At 33.7% G+C, this 18,535-nt stretch overlaps 3 protein-coding genes across 3 annotated transcripts; 1 reads left to right on the plus strand and 2 right to left on the minus strand.

The window, feature by feature from the left end:
* Nucleotides 1-2,377: 2,377 nt before the first annotated feature.
* LOC122601132 (platelet glycoprotein Ib alpha chain-like) lies at nucleotides 2,378-5,123 on the minus strand. The gene is made up of 3 exons (XM_043773900.1): nucleotides 5,097-5,123; nucleotides 4,347-4,846; nucleotides 2,378-2,492 (listed from the first exon to the last, which is right to left on the minus strand). The coding sequence occupies exons 1-3, from the start codon at nucleotides 5,121-5,123 to the stop codon at nucleotides 2,378-2,380; spliced, it is 642 nt and encodes a 213-aa protein (XP_043629835.1).
* Nucleotides 5,124-15,210: 10,087 nt separating this feature from the next.
* LOC122599813 (copper transporter 5.1-like) lies at nucleotides 15,211-15,929 on the plus strand. The gene has a single exon (XM_043772397.1). The coding sequence runs from the start codon at nucleotides 15,369-15,371 to the stop codon at nucleotides 15,813-15,815; it is 447 nt and encodes a 148-aa protein (XP_043628332.1). The 5' UTR covers nucleotides 15,211-15,368; the 3' UTR covers nucleotides 15,816-15,929.
* Nucleotides 15,930-17,131: 1,202 nt separating this feature from the next.
* On the minus strand, nucleotides 17,132-17,825 carry LOC122601133 (uncharacterized mitochondrial protein AtMg00810-like). The gene is made up of 2 exons (XM_043773901.1): nucleotides 17,602-17,825; nucleotides 17,132-17,531 (listed from the first exon to the last, which is right to left on the minus strand). Exons 1-2 carry the CDS (start codon nucleotides 17,823-17,825, stop codon nucleotides 17,132-17,134), a joined length of 624 nt encoding a protein of 207 aa, XP_043629836.1.
* Between the last annotated feature and the right edge of the window lie 710 nt (nucleotides 17,826-18,535).

The following is an 18,535-nucleotide window of genomic DNA, read 5'->3' on the forward strand; positions in this document are numbered from 1 at the left end:
TCTTTTGTTAAAAGCCTTACACGCATGTAAAGGTGGTTGGTTAATTAGAAGACAAATCACTATCATGTGACTTTATTCTTGTACTTTAATCATGCTTTTAAGAAATTAAGTAATTTCCTTAAATGCATGTAATCATATTTGTACGGAAAAAGAATATTATATTATTCTTTTTGCCTATAAATCCAAGTCACTTCCTCTCCAAATTACATACTTTTGCAATTTGGTGCCTTTGCTCAAATACTCTCGATCTAATAGTCATACTTCACAACTTTAGTATTTGATCAAAGAGTTTATTTAGCAAATATTAGATCACTTGTAATTCATAGGTTGTTTAGATACTTACTTTGTAATCTTGTTCCGCAACACACCTTGTATTTTATTTAACATCAATAAATAGAATACACTTGAAAATTACATTGTGTCTCACTATTACTTACTTGCTTATCTTTATATTGCTTAAGTACGTATTACGTTATATATATATTCTTGCATTTATATTTATCGTAATACTAGTCCATTCTAGTGCTTACTTGAAGTTTCATACTAGTCCTATCTAGTGATTACTTGACTTGTTATTCTACACTTGTGGGTTAAACCATCGAGTGAGGGACTTCACAATTATCAATATTAGATATTCATCCATCTAATTTATAAAGTTTATAATTTTTGAAGATTTACAATTCTAGTGTTTACTTTCAAGTTATAGATAATAATCACAGTTTGTCACTGTGATTATTAGTTGAGACATTTTGTAATATACCAAAAATCGTTCGTGTTCGGGTGCGGAAGTAAGGTGTATAACAATGGTGGATGTGTTTGTGTTAGTGTGTGTATTGAGAGAGAAGATATGTGTGTGTGGAAAGCTTGGAAATGTTATTAGTAAAATGTGACAAAAGGTTACAAAAGGTTAAGGCTTGAGGGTATTTATACTCTAAGTAAAATACATAAGCTCCCCTCAACCTTATATTAAACATACAAATTAACAATGTAAAGAAATACAACTAAGCACTATTTTGAATTTCTAACATTCTCCCCTTAGTGCTTGGTTGTCTTTCATTGGTTCCTCCTGTTTCTCCTCCTTCTTTTCTCTGCTCGTCTTTCTTGTTCTTTCTTTTCTGGTAATCTTGAGCTGCTTTTGATGTTGATGGCTTATCATTCATAGAACTCCAGAAAGCTCTTTTCTTGTAACTATTCCAAGAGTCATTCCAATACCTCTTAGGAATGAAATGCCAGTTAGCACCTTCTGGACGTTCATCGGGCAATCTGATGTTGTCTTGAAAGTTAACTGGAGGAATATTATGAGGACCTCGTTCATCACTTGGATTCCAAAGAACCCATGAACCTGTCTCAGTATGAATAATCCTTCTCTTGTCTAATTGTCCTGGCAACAATAAGATCTCTAATCCTTTGACGCATATCAATGGTCTCTTGGATCCGTCTTATGTGTCTTTCTCTCTGAGTCTGAATGTTTTCATTTTCACAAGGATCAGGATTATCATGTATGGCTCTGAGGAAGAATAACAATATTTCAAAGTGCCATCTGAATACTTGGGAAAATCAGATGCACGGATAAAGATTTTTCCTCTGAAGTTGTTGATGAAAACAAATCCATCCAATTCTTCTATTAGATCTCCAATCTGATAAGAATTCAATTCATATCAACCTGCTCTCTGATTTGGTCTCGTGAGATTGATTCTTCTGGTTCTCCTTTCTAGACCAATTTGGAAATCATTAAACTCATAATATCTGATTAAAGCCTGAATGTGACTCTTCAGAGCTTCATAAGCAATGAGTTGATCTGGAGTCTTTGTAATCAGATGAGCATACTGATTGTAGAGAAAGAGGATGTCAGAGATTGGCAAGTATTGGAAAGATTCTTCTTGAAGAACATAAATGTGACCATCAGCTCTGCGAACTCTAAATCGAACAAGTCTGTGGTTCTGGTACTTGATAGGAGCAAACAATGTTAACACACTTGTAATTGGACTCTGGAACTGATTATACCACACTTCACTTCTAACTGAACTTTCAGCATTCATCATCTCTAAGTATGCATTCCTTTGATTTTGATGTCTGAATAGAAAGAATGCTCTCAACCTATTCAAGGTCATGTTGAGTCTTTCCTCAGATGAGCAATAAATCAGGAAGGCTTTTTCTTCAATGTATCTTGCCCTGCATACTAACTCTTCAGGCCTGGTATTCAAATCTAGCATTTGTGCATAATTCTCATAGAAATACCCTTCATTGATTTGCCAAATTCTGTCTCGAGTAATTCTTGGATGTCTAACTCCCATGCTAAGCTCTCTTGGAGTATCAAGATTATTTGTATCTTCAGATCATAGATAATCTCTTCAAAGATATCTTTCTCAAATTGTTCTTAAGACATAGCTGGTCTTGGTGGAGCATCATTAGAATCATCCGAATCAGAATCACTATCATTATCAGTCCCATTCCCTGGTTGAAACGGATCAGGATCACTTGATTGATCAGAACTTGACGTTGTTGAGTAATAATGAGAGATGTATTAACAAGCAGGCAAATCATCTGAATCAGAATTATGAACTTGATAGCTTGAGATGATGAAGGAATATCTACATTTTGACTTTGATCATGCTTTTCAACTTCTTCTTCAACTTCTTCCACATTTTCAAATCTTACTTGCTCAGGTATCTCTTGATCTTGATTTCCTTCTGTTGTAGAATTTTGAGCAACATCAGCAACATTTTCTTGACCACTTGCTTCTTGTGTTATGTTATGACCCTCTCCACTATCTTGAATATTCTCCCTCTCGGTTGATCATCAGGATTTTGATCATCTCGACTCCTGAAGATAGTGGCCGGTCAACATTGTTGGTCAAACTCAGTGATTCTCTTTTGAAGAGCTTCAGTTTCAGCCTTATGCTTAGTGTCAGTACCCAAAAAATAGAGATATGAAAGAATTGAATGACATATGGCTCTCTTTGGTGGGTTTAGATTAGGCTCTTCAGATCTTAATCTACGAAGGACTGCCATAATGAGAGTATCAGTGGATATACCACTTTCATGAAGCCGACTAGCAGTATAGTCATTCAGATACGCATCACTAATATTAGATTCTGACGAAGATGAAGAACTTGATGAATAATCAGGAGAATCAGGATCAGGGAATGATTGTTGAATTGGAATAGTTGTGGTAGATATTGATGTTGGTGAAGCTGGAATTTCTGGGGGTGTTGGTGATGTAATTGGGGATGATTGAATAATCGGTGGTGTTGATATGATTGGTTGAGAAGACAAAGGAATAACAGTTGTAACAGTTGAAATATGAGGTGTAGAAGGTGTTGGTCTAGATGGAGGTGGAGAAATTGGAGTAACAACAGATGAACCAATTCTAAGTGTACCACCAGTAAGCAATCTACGTGGTAATGAACTGGTTTGAGCCATGGGAAGTTTACCAGTAATAGTGTATCTTGAAGCACGTAATACACTGTCTTGACCTTGTTCAATTCCTTCAACCAAATGAGTCACTAAATTACGAACAATCGGTGATAGTGTCACAACAATTGGAGATTCAGAGATCGGAGTATCAGGAGTAACAGAAACTGGCACATCAGTAGTTCCAAGTGGTTCTACTAAGTGACCTGACGACATCATAACTGTCACAGGATTTCCTGTTGGTTCAAGAGTTTGAACAACAGTTGATGATTCGGCTTCACAACCAGAACCTTTTGGAAAGTGGACAAACATAACACCGGTGTCACTTAGATCAACCGTTAAACCCAAAGCACGAATAGCCGCAGCAACTACTCGAACTCGAGAGATTTCAAACTCTCGCTGAGCCAATTTAGCTACATGGGTGCCTTCGTTCAAAGCTGGCATAATGTTAGCAATGGAAGGACTTCCAAACAATCCTCGAGAGGGCACTGAAGCCGAGCTCTCTATGTTTGTTCCGACAGCATCACTTAGATGTGCAAATGGTACAACAATCGGTGTAAGTGTCCTAGGGGTTCTAGACAAACGTGCAGAAACGATAGGCAAGAGAGGGGCAGATGTCTCTTTATCTTCAACATCCACAGTCTATGAAGGAGACTGGGATGGATTACGTGGATTTTGCCCATGCTGAAATGAGACGTCAGTCTGTTGAGAGACTTCCGAATGGCTAGAGGAGGTTTGACCTTGCAAGAGTTGGGAGCTCTTGTCTTCTAACCTAGGTCGAACCCGGCGAGTGTATGTGGTTTTGACTAATGGAAGGCCAACGTTTTCTTTTTGCCTTATACCTAGCCCTGACCTCTCATCCTCTCGAACATTTTCAACTCCTCCCTTATTTCCACCTTGTTCCTCCGGATGTCCATGACATCATCAGCAAACTGATTGGCATCATTATCAGATGAATCAATATCAGAAACAACCACATCTTCTAGTTCAACTTGTGAAAAACGATCATACTCAAAGCGAGATCTTTTGAATGTATTCTTTTTGATATGAACAGGAATGGACTTCCTGCGGCCTTGAAGGTATGTCGGTGGAGGAGTTAGTAAAACAGTTGTAGATATTGTTGATGAAGGAATATGAGTTGGAATTGAGTGTGATTGAGGCATTGCTGGAGGATCTGGTGTTAGAATTTCAGGAAGTGGAGTTGTTTGAATTGGTGAAGAATGTCTAGGTGGTGAAGGTGTTTTTGGTGATTGTGATCTTCTGATGGTTGAGTTTTTAGGAGGTGGTGTTCTTAATGGTTTTGGAGTCCCAGACTCAGAAACAGTTTCCTCAGAAGATGTAGGAGAAGAAGGTTCAGCTGGTTGTTTTCTTTTTAAATGCTTTTTCTTAGATGAACTTCCCTTCTTCTTCTGCTGATACACTTTCTTGCTTAACTTCAATACAAATTTCTCACTTCTTTGTTTCTTACTCTTAAGCCTACCTGAACTGGATTCACCCTCACGCTCTTTTCTTTTCCTCTTTGACCCCTCACTAGGCAACCTATGCACAACTTGGGTAGGAACCGGGAGGTTTACCGGTCCCAGAGTTGTTCTAATCCAGTCCAAGTATGCCTTCTTGGCATCATCAGAATCGAAACCATATCAAGTAAGAATGATGGAATCAGGTAGGAATAGTTGGGAATACCTGAATCTCTGACAAGCTTGAAAGCATGTAGAATAACTTTCCCAGTTGCAAGAAGCCTTAGACAGTGCTTCTTGGTTCTGATTATACTATGGAGAATTGCTGAGAGAAATCTGATGAATGGAATGTACTTCTTGGGAGCAGATATTTTTCCATTTACTGCAACTATCAGCTGATCCCAAAGAAGTTGAGCAATATCGTAGTGCTGATTGAACACAAACCATAAAATATGTACAACATTGTCTGGGTCATGTTATCCATTCCTCTTGTATATGGATGAAAACAGTTGCTGAGAACAGAAAACACATAGTACCAAATTCTTGGTAACTTCTTCAGCTTGAAATCAGTTGTTTTTGTCAAAGGACTGTCATAGCCAAGTGATATCAAGGCAGCAAACATTACTTCATTTGACTCAAATGTATCATAATTATTTCTCCCATTTGAGTTTGCTTCTGGTAGCCTTGAATATCTTCTGAAATCATCTAAATTGAATTCGAAGTCATATGTATTCTCTCCAGAACGAAGTTCAAATTGAAAATGGCCTTGTCGACGAAGTTCTGGAGATTTAACTTTGGCTTTAGTCCTTGAAGAAGATGGATCTTGTAGTTGCACAAAGATAATAGATCTCCACATATCAAATAAATGTGATTCAGCAAGATCAACATTTACTGTGAGAGCATGAGTAAGAGGATGATTGTGGAAGATTGCTGAAATGATTGGAAAGCCGGGAGCATTGAAAGGATCATTCAGATATCTATTATTTCTCATATTGATGGAATTTCCGGCTGTGAGAATTTCTACAATCGATTCATTAATGGCAATCTCTTCATCATGTCCAACCTCTTCTTGATGATCCATTACTTTTATATTTTTCTGATTTTAAGACATAAAACATTTAACACACACAGAAAAATAATATTTGAATAGCAAATAACAAGGTTCACACAAACAAGTTATATAAGATACAAAGAGGTTCACAAAGGCGATCAACTCAGTGTATCCTTTATAAATCATTTGTAATGATAAAATAAACACAGAATAGTTAAACACATATTTTCCATATATAAATTTACAAAGAAGTTCACGAAGGCGATCGATTCTTTGTACTCTTATATACTTTGATATGTATAGAACTTTGAAAATTAGATATAATCATATAAGCATGATATATTTGAGAATAATAAGGAAGTACACAAAGGCGTTCGATTCCTCGTATTCCAAAATATATGACAATTATATGATCATACAAAGCAATTTGTCACACCACACAAGAATAAAAGGAAAATAAAAATTTTGAAAGGAAATTTTTTTTTCTAAGTATAGAAAATCAGAACGATCTAAATTAGATCGTTCTGAGTTAACTCAGTTAAAAGGAAATGAAACGATCTAAATTTAGATCGTTTTGAAAGCTTTAAGGAAAAAATAATGAAGTATGGAAAACTGAAGGTGAAACGATCTAAAAGAGATCGTTTTAAATCTTTTGAGAGAAAAAGTTTAAGAATGGGAAAAAGGAAGTAGAGATCGTTTTAAGTTTCTCATGAGAGAGAAAACAAATGTTACGTATGGGAAAGAAAAAGTAAAACGATCTAAAAGAGATCGTTTTAGGTTTTGTCAGTTTAAAAACACTTTTGAAGTGAAGAAAAATGAAACGATCTAATTTAGATCGTTTTAAAACTTTTAAGAAAAACTTCACTTCATTTTTTTTGAAAACATAAAGTGACATCAAATACATGATCTCTCTTTACTTTTAAAAGTATCAGATTTGAGCGAACCGAATTCATAAGAATTTAGTTACCCATCAATTGAATTCCAAACACACTTTCAAACCACACAGCGATCAGACCCAAGAACGATCCAAATTAGATCATTTTGGTCTCAATCTCAAGGGATTAACAATGAATTAACATGAAAGGTGAACAGGAAAGGTGAATGGTAAACTTATTTTACTTCCAAGTCGTTTAGAAATCAAAACGATCTAAATTTAGATCGTTTTAGAAGCAAACAACTCTAAAATGAAATATCTTTGCCAAACACTATTTCAGTTAGCCAAACATACATCTAAATTCACATTCAATGGATCAAACTGAAATTTGAGCATGGCATAACATTTGAATAATGCAAACTAACATTATCATAACACAAACAAATCAAACCTTTTAAAAACATACTCTGATCATATTTTCGCAAGAACAGGGGGGAAAGGTTTTTTGAATTTTCAAAAACATCAAATAAAGCATTTAAACATGTAATAATCATTTACACATATCCTAAACATGCTTCTAATTCACATTGTCAACACGGAATCACTAACAGAAATGAGAAATTCAAGAAACAAAAACATGAGATCTACATTCAATTTCGAAATAGTACATGTGGATGTGATTGAAAGAAGATGATGGAATGGAAAGAAATGATCACAGAACGATTTGAAAAAAAATTTTTGATGTGTGAGAGTGTTAAATTTATGGTTTATGTGATTTTTTTAGGGTAATTGATTAAAGAGAAAGATAAGGATGGTTTTTTGTTTGAATTGGGTAAAATTGTTTAAATTTGGTTGGTTAAAAGTTAATTTTTTTTTTTTTTAAATTTTAATTTTAATTTTTTTTTGTTTTCAAATTTTATATTTTGTTTTTCTAAGTATAATGAGTTTCTAATCAAATAGTGCAAATACACAAACTCTCCCTTGATTCATGAATTATCCTTTCTCTCCCCCTCAAACATTGCATGATATAAAACATATTGCACGTAAGCATAGCATCAATGTTTGACAGATAATGAATGAAATTAGAGAGATGGAGGATTTTTTACAAAACATGCAGAGGCAAGTAAGCGTATTGGTAATGAGCACTTATTTGAGATGGTTTCTTTGAACAGAAACTCATTCCAGGATCATGTGTTGAATATCTTCCAAAGTGGAAATACGTAACACAGACCTTTATTACCTACAAAAAAATTAAGTTGTTCTCGGTACCCACTGTTGAATGGGTCCTGTTGGGTTAGAAAAATTGGTCATGGTATACAAATGAGGTTTACGAACAAGACGTTTATTTTTCAAATTCATCACAATACCATTAGAATCAACAATTAATGGTTTTGAAATCACAGCAGAAGATTTAGATTTTCTTCCTGACATTGGTTTAGCTAGATTACTCAAATTTGAAATATTTTTCTTGTTTGAAACATTTTTCTTGTAATCATTAGCTTTCCAAATTCTTCTAACTGATGAATTAGAAATCCACATTTGTTTACTCATTGAACTTTTTACTTGATGGTGATTTTTTGTTTTATTGTTTGAAGATTTGGGATTCTATTTCTTTGGAGTTTTAACAGTGAACCAACCATACTGATCCCTATAACTAGTTATACCCTTAGATGTTTCTTTTGTGAGGAAAACTTGATTAGTTTTTGACATCTTGGATATTGAAGTATGTTTAGAGATAGTTTTAAGAGCAGAGGTTCTAGAAACAGATGAAACATGAACCTTAATGGTGTTCTTACCTTTGACAGCTGGTGCAAGCTGACTTTTGGGTGAGTAAAATGAAGTTGGAGCAATCTTAGATTTAGATTCCTTCTTTGGTTCAACTTTAGGCTTTTTGAAAGAAAGTTGTTTAACTTCTTTTTCAATTTTTGATTGAGAACCAGTTTTTGTAGTCCTCTTTTCAATCAATGCTTTTGCTTTAGCCTTAAGATTTTCAGGAATCTCAATTTTATGCTCTAAAGTCACTTTACTTTGGTCATTAGGTGTGATCACAGGGGTTTCAAAAGAAAGTACCTTCTTCACAGAAGCAAGACGTTTAGCCTTCAAAGCTTGAATTTTCTCTTCAATCTTGAAAAATGATGATAACATTGTTGTGGACATATCTTGAATCTCTTGAGAAGAGATGCTATCATCCTGCAGTACTTTTTTTGAATTCTCACTCCCATTGGATGGAGTGGAGCAATCATCAGAATTATGATTAGTCATCATATGGGTAGGGGTGGTCTCACTTACCTTTAGGGAATAATCTTGAGTTTTCAGATGTTCAATGACCTTTTGTTGAGACTCAATTTTTTGTTTTAGGTTTTCAATTTCTTTTTCCAATATGGTAGTTGGAATATAAGCTCTGTGAGAAATTGATTGTGAAGACACTTGTTGAGACTCATTTTCTTTCACTGAAATGCTGTCAATTTCTTCTAACTCATAAATTGATCTGTTATGAGTTTTCTTGTAAGTATCATTAAGAGCAACATAATCAATGTTTATTTGAATTGGTTTTGGTCTTTCAACATCATCTGACTCAAAGTCATCCTCAGATGGTCTGATGAATTTTTGAATCATGCCAAGGCGAAGAAATTTTTCATCATACAAAGCACCAAGATCTTCTTTTTGAATTTTCTCTAATGTGCTGGATTCTCACAACCCAAACCCAAAAGAAGTTCTGATCTATCAATCTTTGATTTATTGTAATAAGCAGTGAAATCCAGAAAAGGATTTTGTTCTATTTTGTAGATTTTCTCTTGGTAGAACAAAATGTTTGCTTTCAAATCCTCAACTTGTTTTTGAAGAGTTTCAATTTCAACTCCTTTGAGAAAACAATAACTGTTTAAGTCAGAAATATGTCTTTCATGTTTTTCACAATTTGGTCTCATATCTTTCATTTTGTTTGTGAGAAACTCAACATCTTCTTGTCTTGCATTTGCTCTTATCCATTCATTGGTTTTCTCAAGCTGTAAGGTCTCAATGGTTTGCTTGAGTGAATGGACAGTCTTTTCAAGGTCTTGACATTTATTGGTTAAATGGGCATTGGGTGAAACAACTTGAGAACTGTTACTTGACAAATGCATTTCTTTCAAAGAGTCATAGTTAACTTTGAGAGCATCATGAGCTATTGAGAGTTGAGAAAAATCTTCGTTAAGTTTATCAAACTCTTGTTTAGCTATGTTCAAATTTGTTTTCAAAGTAAGATTTTGCTTTGTCAAAGTATCAGCAGTTGTTTGAAGAGACAAGTAGTCAGTTTGAGTAAAAAATTGTACCTCTCTAGATGAAATGTCTGAATTGATGTTGATTGTTGTCATTTGAAATGATTGAATTACAACTTGAAAAAGAATATATTTTTTTTTTATTAAATTTTGAATTTTATAAAAAGCTTGAATTAGAAAATGAAACTAGAACGATCTAAATTTAGATCGTTTTAGAATCTTGAAAAAAAAATTTCTAAGTGATGGAGAAGAAAAAAAATGAAACGATCTAAAAGAGATCGTTTTGAGGAATTGTAAAGAAAAGTTAGAACGATCTAAATTTAGATCGTTTTAACAATTTTGGGTGAAAAATTTTCTAAGTATGAAAACTTTGAAAATTTAGGCAGAGTAACACAATGATTTGGAAGTTTTTTTGAGCAAAACCAATCTCAAGGAGATCAGTTACCCAAGGAAGTGTGTGATTCCCAATCACAACAACTTCAGAATTACGATCCACACAACACACAATTCACACAGAATCACAAAAGCTAGAACGATCTAAATTAGATCGTTTTAACTTCAAAATGGCCAAAAACTAGAACGATCTAAAAGAGATCGTTTTAGTTCCTCCAAAAGAGATCGTTTTGTATACCTGCAAATACAAACAGAACAGACAAAATAGTCGGTTTTTGATACAAAATTGGTCAATTCTCACTCAATTTTGAGAATTAGGATTTGATTCAAACATCAAAATGCTCAGAAAATGATCGCGCACAACCCTAGAAACAATTCCATATCTCAAATCAACTTAATTGTGAAAATCAAATTTTGATCAAATTTTCTAAAATTTTGATTTTTAATCAAAACTTTGAATTTGATTCTGAAACTTAACAGGATGTTTTGAAATATGATTTGGAATGTATTTGTGAACAAAAACTGGAAAATTGAATGATAATTGAAGGTAAATTGTTGAAGAACAGAAATGGCGGCAAAAGTTTGCTTTGAACACGAAGAAGAATTTGAACAAAAATTCAATGAATCTGTATTGAATTTGTTCTGGATCGTCAACAGATTGTTGTTTTGCTCTGATACCACATGTAATATACCAGAAATCGTTCGTGTTCGGGTGCGGAAGTAAGGTGTATAACAATGGTGGATGTGTGTGTGTTAGTGTGTGTATTGAGAGAGAGGATATGTGTGTGTGGAAAGCTTGGGAAATGTTATTAGTAAAATGTGACAAAAGGTTAAGGCTTGAGGGGTATTTATACTCTAAGTAAAATACATAAGCTCCCCCTCAACCTTATATTAAACATACAAATTAACAATGTAAAGAAATATAACTAAGCACTATTTTGAATTTCTAACAATATTAATGGAATTGTTTGCTGTAGTAATTTCTACAAGTCACATGCTACAATAATTTCTCTATTATAACTTGTTTTGAAACCAGATATACTTATAATGTGATATTATAATAAAAAATAATTAAAAATTAAAATATAAATCTTGTACTTAACATATGTATTTGATCATGATGCGAGCGCATAAAACGAATATGTTTATTTTCAATCGTGTGCCCTATGATAATTAGATAACAATTAGAACTATTATCATATTCTTTGATAACAATTAAGACTCTTGATTTGAGTAACAATTGTAACTTTAAAAAAATTAAATATAAATAGTTTTTGTAACTTTTTATAAAAAATTTTTAAAATATCCCCTCAAGTTGATGGGTAAAAATAAATATAAAGTAAGTAATTAGGGTTAAAAAGTGTAAATTAATGAGATTTTTTCTACAAATTAATATAAATACTAATATAATAATGTATTTGGATAATGATGATTATAAGTTTTTAATTTATAGTTAATATAAACGATAACATAAACGATAGTCAAATTTATTAAATTAAACGATTTAATTGGTTAATAAGTTATTAGTTCATAGTATATAGTAAAATTAAGGGATAACTGCAGAAAATAGAAAGCACTTTTCGACCAATTTACGAAAATAGCAGTAACCTTTAAAAGTTTTACTTTTTAGAAATGAACTTTCATGTATTCCCAAAAATAGTAACATTTGACACGTGTACATGATGGCATGGACATTTTTTGATGACGTGGCATCTTTTAGAGACGTGACATACTTTATAACTACAGAAAATAGAAAAGACCTTTCGACAAATTTACGAAAATAACATTGAACTTTAAAAGTTTTACTTTCTAGCAATAATCTCTCATTTATTGTTGGATTATTCCAACACCGACGGTGGTGGTGTTGGAGGTGGTTCTTCTCGATTTCTTCAACTAATTTAGAAATCGTCGGCGCTTTGCTCGAGTTCGAGCTAACCTCTGGACCTCTGCTATCTGGATCTATGTCATCTGTCGACGAACAATTCTTAAACGGTCCAGATCTAGCTTATGAAACGCTCGTCTCACCTTGAACATCCTCAGGATCCCCCTCCGGCTATAACGACGACGTTGGCGTCTAATTTTAGAGATTTTTAATCTCGAGATAGACGAAGAAGAGTTAGATCTATGTCTTTTTAAGATCTTCATACACAGTTTTTCAGCTTTTCAATGCTTGAAATAGGAAGAGACTCAACACAAAATCAATAAAATCAAGCTGAGATTAGCTTCAGAAGAATTTGATGAGAAAAAATACCTTGCCATAACCGAGACTGAAATGGAGCCATATCATTTTTTCGGAGAAATGACACGACTAATGAAAATTACATAAAAAATAAATAAATAATAATGACATGTCACTAAAAGATTCCACGTCATAAAAAAATGTCCATGTCATTATGTACACGTGTCAAATGTTACTATTTTCAAGAATAAATGAAAATTCATTTTTAAAGGTCACTGCTATTTTCGTGAATTGATCTAAAAGTACTTTTTATTTTCTGCAGTTATCCCTAAAATTAAAATTAGGATGGGATGTGATTGGTGGCAACGATGAAACAAATCGGTTATCCATAAGTTACCAGTCAAACATATATCACAAAGGCAATGCTTTTAATAATTGTACGTATCAGCTGGTTATATGGGTCATCGTTTGCTCGTCCGGTACATTTAACTCGGATTTTGGTCCGTTATTTTCATTATTTTGTATCGTTGGTTTTTTTTCCCGGTTTTTCCAGTAATACCTATCCGGTGTATTCCTTATTTCTTATTTTTTTTAATGAAACTTTAATGTTATTTTTTGTTAGTTTGTAAATTTTAACATTTATATTTTGTTATGAAATTCTTATTTGCTATTTATTTTAGTGCATTGTAAATGTATTTTGACAATTTTTGTTGAATTGTAACAGATATTATAGTATTTTTATATATATAAAACTTAGGTGTGAAACCCCTCACATACTATTTTTTAATATTTGTTGAATTTTAATTAAATCACATGGCCCCTCATGAATTGTATAGATTTAAAAAAATAATATGTGAGTGTTCCACATCTAATCTTAGGTACCTAACAGCCTTATATTCTCATCCCCATATATATATATAACCCTACCAGTAAAACCGGTACCGAATATCACATCAGAATCATTAAAATACCGGTGATTAAAACATTTCATAAAAAGTTTTAGCGCAGTATGTCTGTGGACAACATGTTTAACCCAACGTTATTTGCGTTTCGCATGTGTATAAGGGGTTACATTTTGTCATTGAATAACCTTTTATGGTCGGAATTTATTTGTTAATTAAGGTGGTAAAAAAAAATATAAATCAAGCTAATTCATGTGTTAAAATATCTTCCTAAAATATGATATATGAATTCTATTAAGTCTCTTTTTTTAATCTTATAATTACGTTAATTTCTATGAATATAACTTAGGTTTATTTATAAGAGTTTTGTTAATGACAACCTTTAAGCTGTCAGTATTAATTAATTTGATACATTAAAATTTACAGAGACGGAGCCAGGAATTTTGATTGACGGGGGTCGGATTATGAAAGATACAGGGTCGGGCCTGAGTTATCTAAGACCCTAGGCGAGATAACTAGAATATGCGTCTAGTAAACAAACAACCTATGCTTTTATAATATTGTAAAGCTAAAGGCTCATTGGTACACAAATCCAACTTAAATAAATTTATTGTTATAAAACCTACAATTTTTATATTTGGTGCAAATGACCAAATATCAAATTCATCTCTTGTAAACAACCAAAAATAATACTCTTGTGCTAGAAAGAAAAAAACAATAGATTGAAATTTCATACGCAATCATCATTTAATTTCCAATTAAACTTTGGTTAAAAACAAGCCCCACAAGTCGTCAAAATATTTATATCATACCCACTATTATCTTTATATTTAGATTATTAAACCCTCTTAATTTTCCTCTATGTAGTACTAGTATAGTAGTATGTATCTATAATTCTGAATTCAAATCCATACAAATGTCTACAAGTTCATTCTAAATGAAATATACTTATAAGATAAGATCTGAAAAAAAGATTTGTTATAACTGAAAATTGTTATATAATATCTAAAAATCATAAAGCACTTCATCTTCCTCACATGCCTCCAAATAGATTACAGCGACACCAACAAAAAGTTTTTACATCTACTTGATTTTAATCTCAGTTCTTATAACTTCCGCCAATTCTCTCCGCTATAAAAATATGAAAGGCATATAAATATTTATATCAAAGGTTTGGTTACTAGTTAGGGGTGGCTTGACACTTGCAAATCTCCAATTTTCTCCGGCATACGAATAACCTCCGACGAAAAATATGGTTGTTGGGGGGGACCAAACACCCCCTAGCCCCCCCTCTCCCTCCGTCTCTGAAAATTTATACTTTGTTTTGCGAAAATTCAAAGGGACGGGCTATCAGTATTAATTAATTTAGTATTAATTAATTTGATACATTAAATATATACTTTGTCTTGCAAAAATTTAAGAGACAGTTATTGATATATGAAGTATTATTTTTATGCATGTAATAACCTGTTAATAACAACCTTTAAAACTGTCGTTATTATTTTCCTATTTATTAAAAAAAAAAATTCTAACACGATACCGTCATACCCGATGTTTTAGTCAGAACATAAAACAAAAAACTGAATAAGAAGAAGGGTGGGTAGTACAAAAGTGAACAAAAGTAAAAAAAGGAATTGGTACTATCCTATTCCTTGTAGTACACAAACTACACCACAAACCAATAATATCCACACTTCTTTTCCTCTCGTCTGTCCCCTTTGAACAACAACTATATCTTATTTATTATTCTTCTCTTAATATCAACGCAGAAGCAACCCACTTTTTTGTCAACCACCAAAACCAAAACTCCATCAAAAACTTTGATCCGATCCATTATCAAAAATGATGCACATGACCTTTTACTGGAGTCGAAACGTGACTCTTCTTTTCGATTCATGGAAAACCAATTCATGGTTATCTTATATTCTTTCTTTAGCCATTTGTATCATATTTTCAATCTTTTATCAATACATGGAAGACAAACGTGTTCGTTTCAAATTACTCGCCTCAACAAAAACCAAAACTGATTCACCATCTGATACAACCACAAGTCCATTATTGCTGAATAAAAAAATAAAAATTGGAGGTGGGTGTGGTGAGAGATTAATGGGGTCTGTTTTATTTGGGGTGAATTCAGCAATTGGGTATTTTCTTATGCTTTCGATTATGTCTTTTAATGGTGGTGTTTTTGTTGCGATTGTTGTTGGTTTGTCTGTTGGGTATTTCTTGTTTAGGAGTGGTGGTGAGATTGATGACCAAGTTGTTGATAATCCTTGTGCTTGTGCTTGATTTGTATGATTTTGGATCTTTGATTTGTATTGTGACCCATATTGTTATATTTTATAGGATTATTACTGTATCATGTTTGAAAGAATACTAAATACTCTCTGTATTAAGTTTCAATGTGTATGTATGTTTTTTAATTGTTATGTTACTATGATTATCTTTTATGTGATTTATTTTGCTTTGGGAGTTAAAGAAACAAGATTTATTAGGAAAATTATATGTAATTTGGATTTGAATTGTGTAAATTTCAGTGATTTGTTTTTGGTACTTAGAAAATAGTGGAAACGTTAGGTAAAACATGCAGTATTTATCTTAGATAAAGCATGAGGATTATGTAAAATTCAAAAGTTATGTATTGTTCATTAAATTTAAAGGTTTAATTTGTAACTTTTTTTTGGTAAGATAGGATTTGACGGACACAAAATCATTATTCCATTTAAAATACAATACCGGGAGTCCTTTCTCAACAAATAAAGTCCGGTTTTTGACTGTCTGAGTTGCTATGGCCGGACACAAAATCATTATTCCATTTAAAATACAATACCGGGAGTCCTTTCTCAACAAATAAAGTCCGGTTATCCGGAGACATATTTTTTTCCAACATTCAGTTGGTATGTGATATTAGGAAAACTTCACCGTATAATGGGGAAGCATGACATGTATCTTAGACAATGAGATGTTGATCATGGGCCGTTATAAGTATTCGGAGGGAAAAACCTCAAGACTTGTCATTTAATGACAAAAGGCGGTATGCGATATTAGGGAAACTTCACCGTATAATGGTGAAGTATGGCACGTACCCTAGACAACGAGATGTTGATCATGGACCGTTACAAGTATTCAGAGGGAAAAATCTCAAGACTTGTCATTTAATGACAAAAGGCGACCTCATCCTCTGGGAATGCAAATAACGTTAGATAAATCAGGCCCGTCGAATAACTTCATTCCGGGATAAAGCTCATAAAGAGTAAGCTGAATATTAAACCTCCGACTTGTAAATAAAACCTGAATATTAACGTGATGCCCATTTACTCTAAAATCGTAACGTGATGCCCATGCTTGACACAGTTGAACTTTTTGTCAATATATTTTGATTTTCTGGTATTCATAAGCACTTTAAACATAAGGATAAACACACTATATAGAGATCAGTTACAACATGTCCATGAAGTAAAAAACATTGTTTTATGTCCGCCATCACCTTGTAAGAGTTAGTTATGTAGAAACCTAAAGTAATTAGCTAAATATAGAACCTACAAGTTATATTGTTATGTGATTTCTTTAGGGGCCTTGCCACATGTGAGGTATTAATATTGGATTCAAGTATCTTTTGTGCTTGTTTTGGCTATTACCAAATCCTTGATATTTGTGGACAAATCATGAAAAAGAAATCTTGGTAGCACTTTGGTGAAGATATCTACCAACCGATAACGTGAAGGAACATGAAGAACATGAACAAGTCCCCGTTGAATCTTTTCTCGAACAAAATGAATGTCAATCTCAATGTGATTAGTGCGTTGATGTTGCTCGAGTAGTAAGTTGCGTAACCAACAAATTTCTGCTACAACATTAGCCACACCTCGATACTCGGCCTCGACACTTGAACAAGATATAGTAGGCTGTCGTTTAGAGGACCAAGAAAGTAAATTGTCACCAAGATATACACAGTACCCAGACGTGGAACGTCGGGTATCGGGGCAACCCGCCCAATCGGCATCACTATAAGAAGTGAGGGTAGCCATGGGGCCAGCACACAAAAATTCCCATAGAAAGCGTGCTTTTAATGTACCAAAGTATGCGCTTCAAAGCATTAAAATATTCTGTATAAGGCGCATGCATGTGCATACATACCTGTTGGACAACATAGGAGATATCGGGACATTTAAATGTAAGATATTGCACGGCGCCAGCAAGACTACAGAACTCGGTAGGATCAGAAATGGGTGCCCCAACATTGGACCTGAGTTTACGGGACGTGTCAACAGGTGTCTGAACAGGATTACAGTTGGCCATCTTTGCACGAACCAAAATTTCTGAAGCATATTTTTCTTGCGATAAGAACAAGCCATGAGAATTCCTTTTAACTGAGATACCAAGAAATAATGCAGTGAGCCAAGATCTTTCATGGCAAATTCAGAAGACTAATGAAGAAGAAGTCGGGCCTTTAAGGCTGGTGATGAAGTAGTTAAGACAATATCATCCACATACAAGAGTAAGTAAGGAGTGTTAGGTCCATGACGATAAATAAACGAGGAATGATCAGAAGCACTGTGTTTGAAACCCAAAGTGGTGACGTAATCTGCGAAACGTTGATACCATGCCTTGGGGGCTTGCTTAAGCCCATATAAAGAACGCTTTAATCGACACACATGATTAGGATATGAAGGGTATCGAAAACCAAGTGGTTGATGCATAAATGCTGTCTCATTAAGATGACCATGTAGGAAAGCATTCTTCACATCTAGCTGAGTAATATCCCAATATTGAAAAAGAGCAATGCTAAGGACCATGCGTACAGTCGCCAGTTTGACCACTGGACTAAATGTCTCATCACAATCAACGCCCACCTGTTGAGACCTGCCATCACAACCAAGTCGCGCTTTGTAGCGCTCTAAAGAACCATTAGATTTAGTTTTATGTTTGAAAATCAACATACACCGAATGATGTTCTTATCAGGATGACGAGGCACAAGCTCCCAAGTCTTATTATTAATAAGGGCAGT

Source organism: Erigeron canadensis, chromosome 5 (assembly GCF_010389155.1).
Source record: "Erigeron canadensis isolate Cc75 chromosome 5, C_canadensis_v1, whole genome shotgun sequence".
Taxonomy (NCBI): Eukaryota; Viridiplantae; Streptophyta; class Magnoliopsida; order Asterales; family Asteraceae; genus Erigeron; species Erigeron canadensis.

Coding starts and splice junctions, on each gene's coding strand:
- LOC122601132 (XM_043773900.1), bottom strand. CDS start 5,123: ATGCTTTCAAGCTTGTCAGAGATTCAG. Junction 4,847..5,096: donor CAAGCTTGTCAGAGATTCAG/GTATTCCCAACT, acceptor TTTGTATTGAAG/TTAAGCAAGAAAGTGTATCA. Junction 2,493..4,346: donor TCTGATAATGATGCCAATCA/GTTTGCTGATGA, acceptor AACAACGTCAAG/TTCTGATCAATCAAGTGATC.
- LOC122599813 (XM_043772397.1), top strand. CDS start 15,369: ATGATGCACATGACCTTTTACTGGAGTCGAAACGTGACTCTTCTTTTC.
- LOC122601133 (XM_043773901.1), bottom strand. CDS start 17,825: ATGGCCAACTGTAATCCTGTTCAGACACCTGTTGACACGTCCCGTAAA. Junction 17,532..17,601: donor GCTTTGAAGCGCATACTTTG/GTACATTAAAAG, acceptor CACTTCTTATAG/TGATGCCGATTGGGCGGGTT.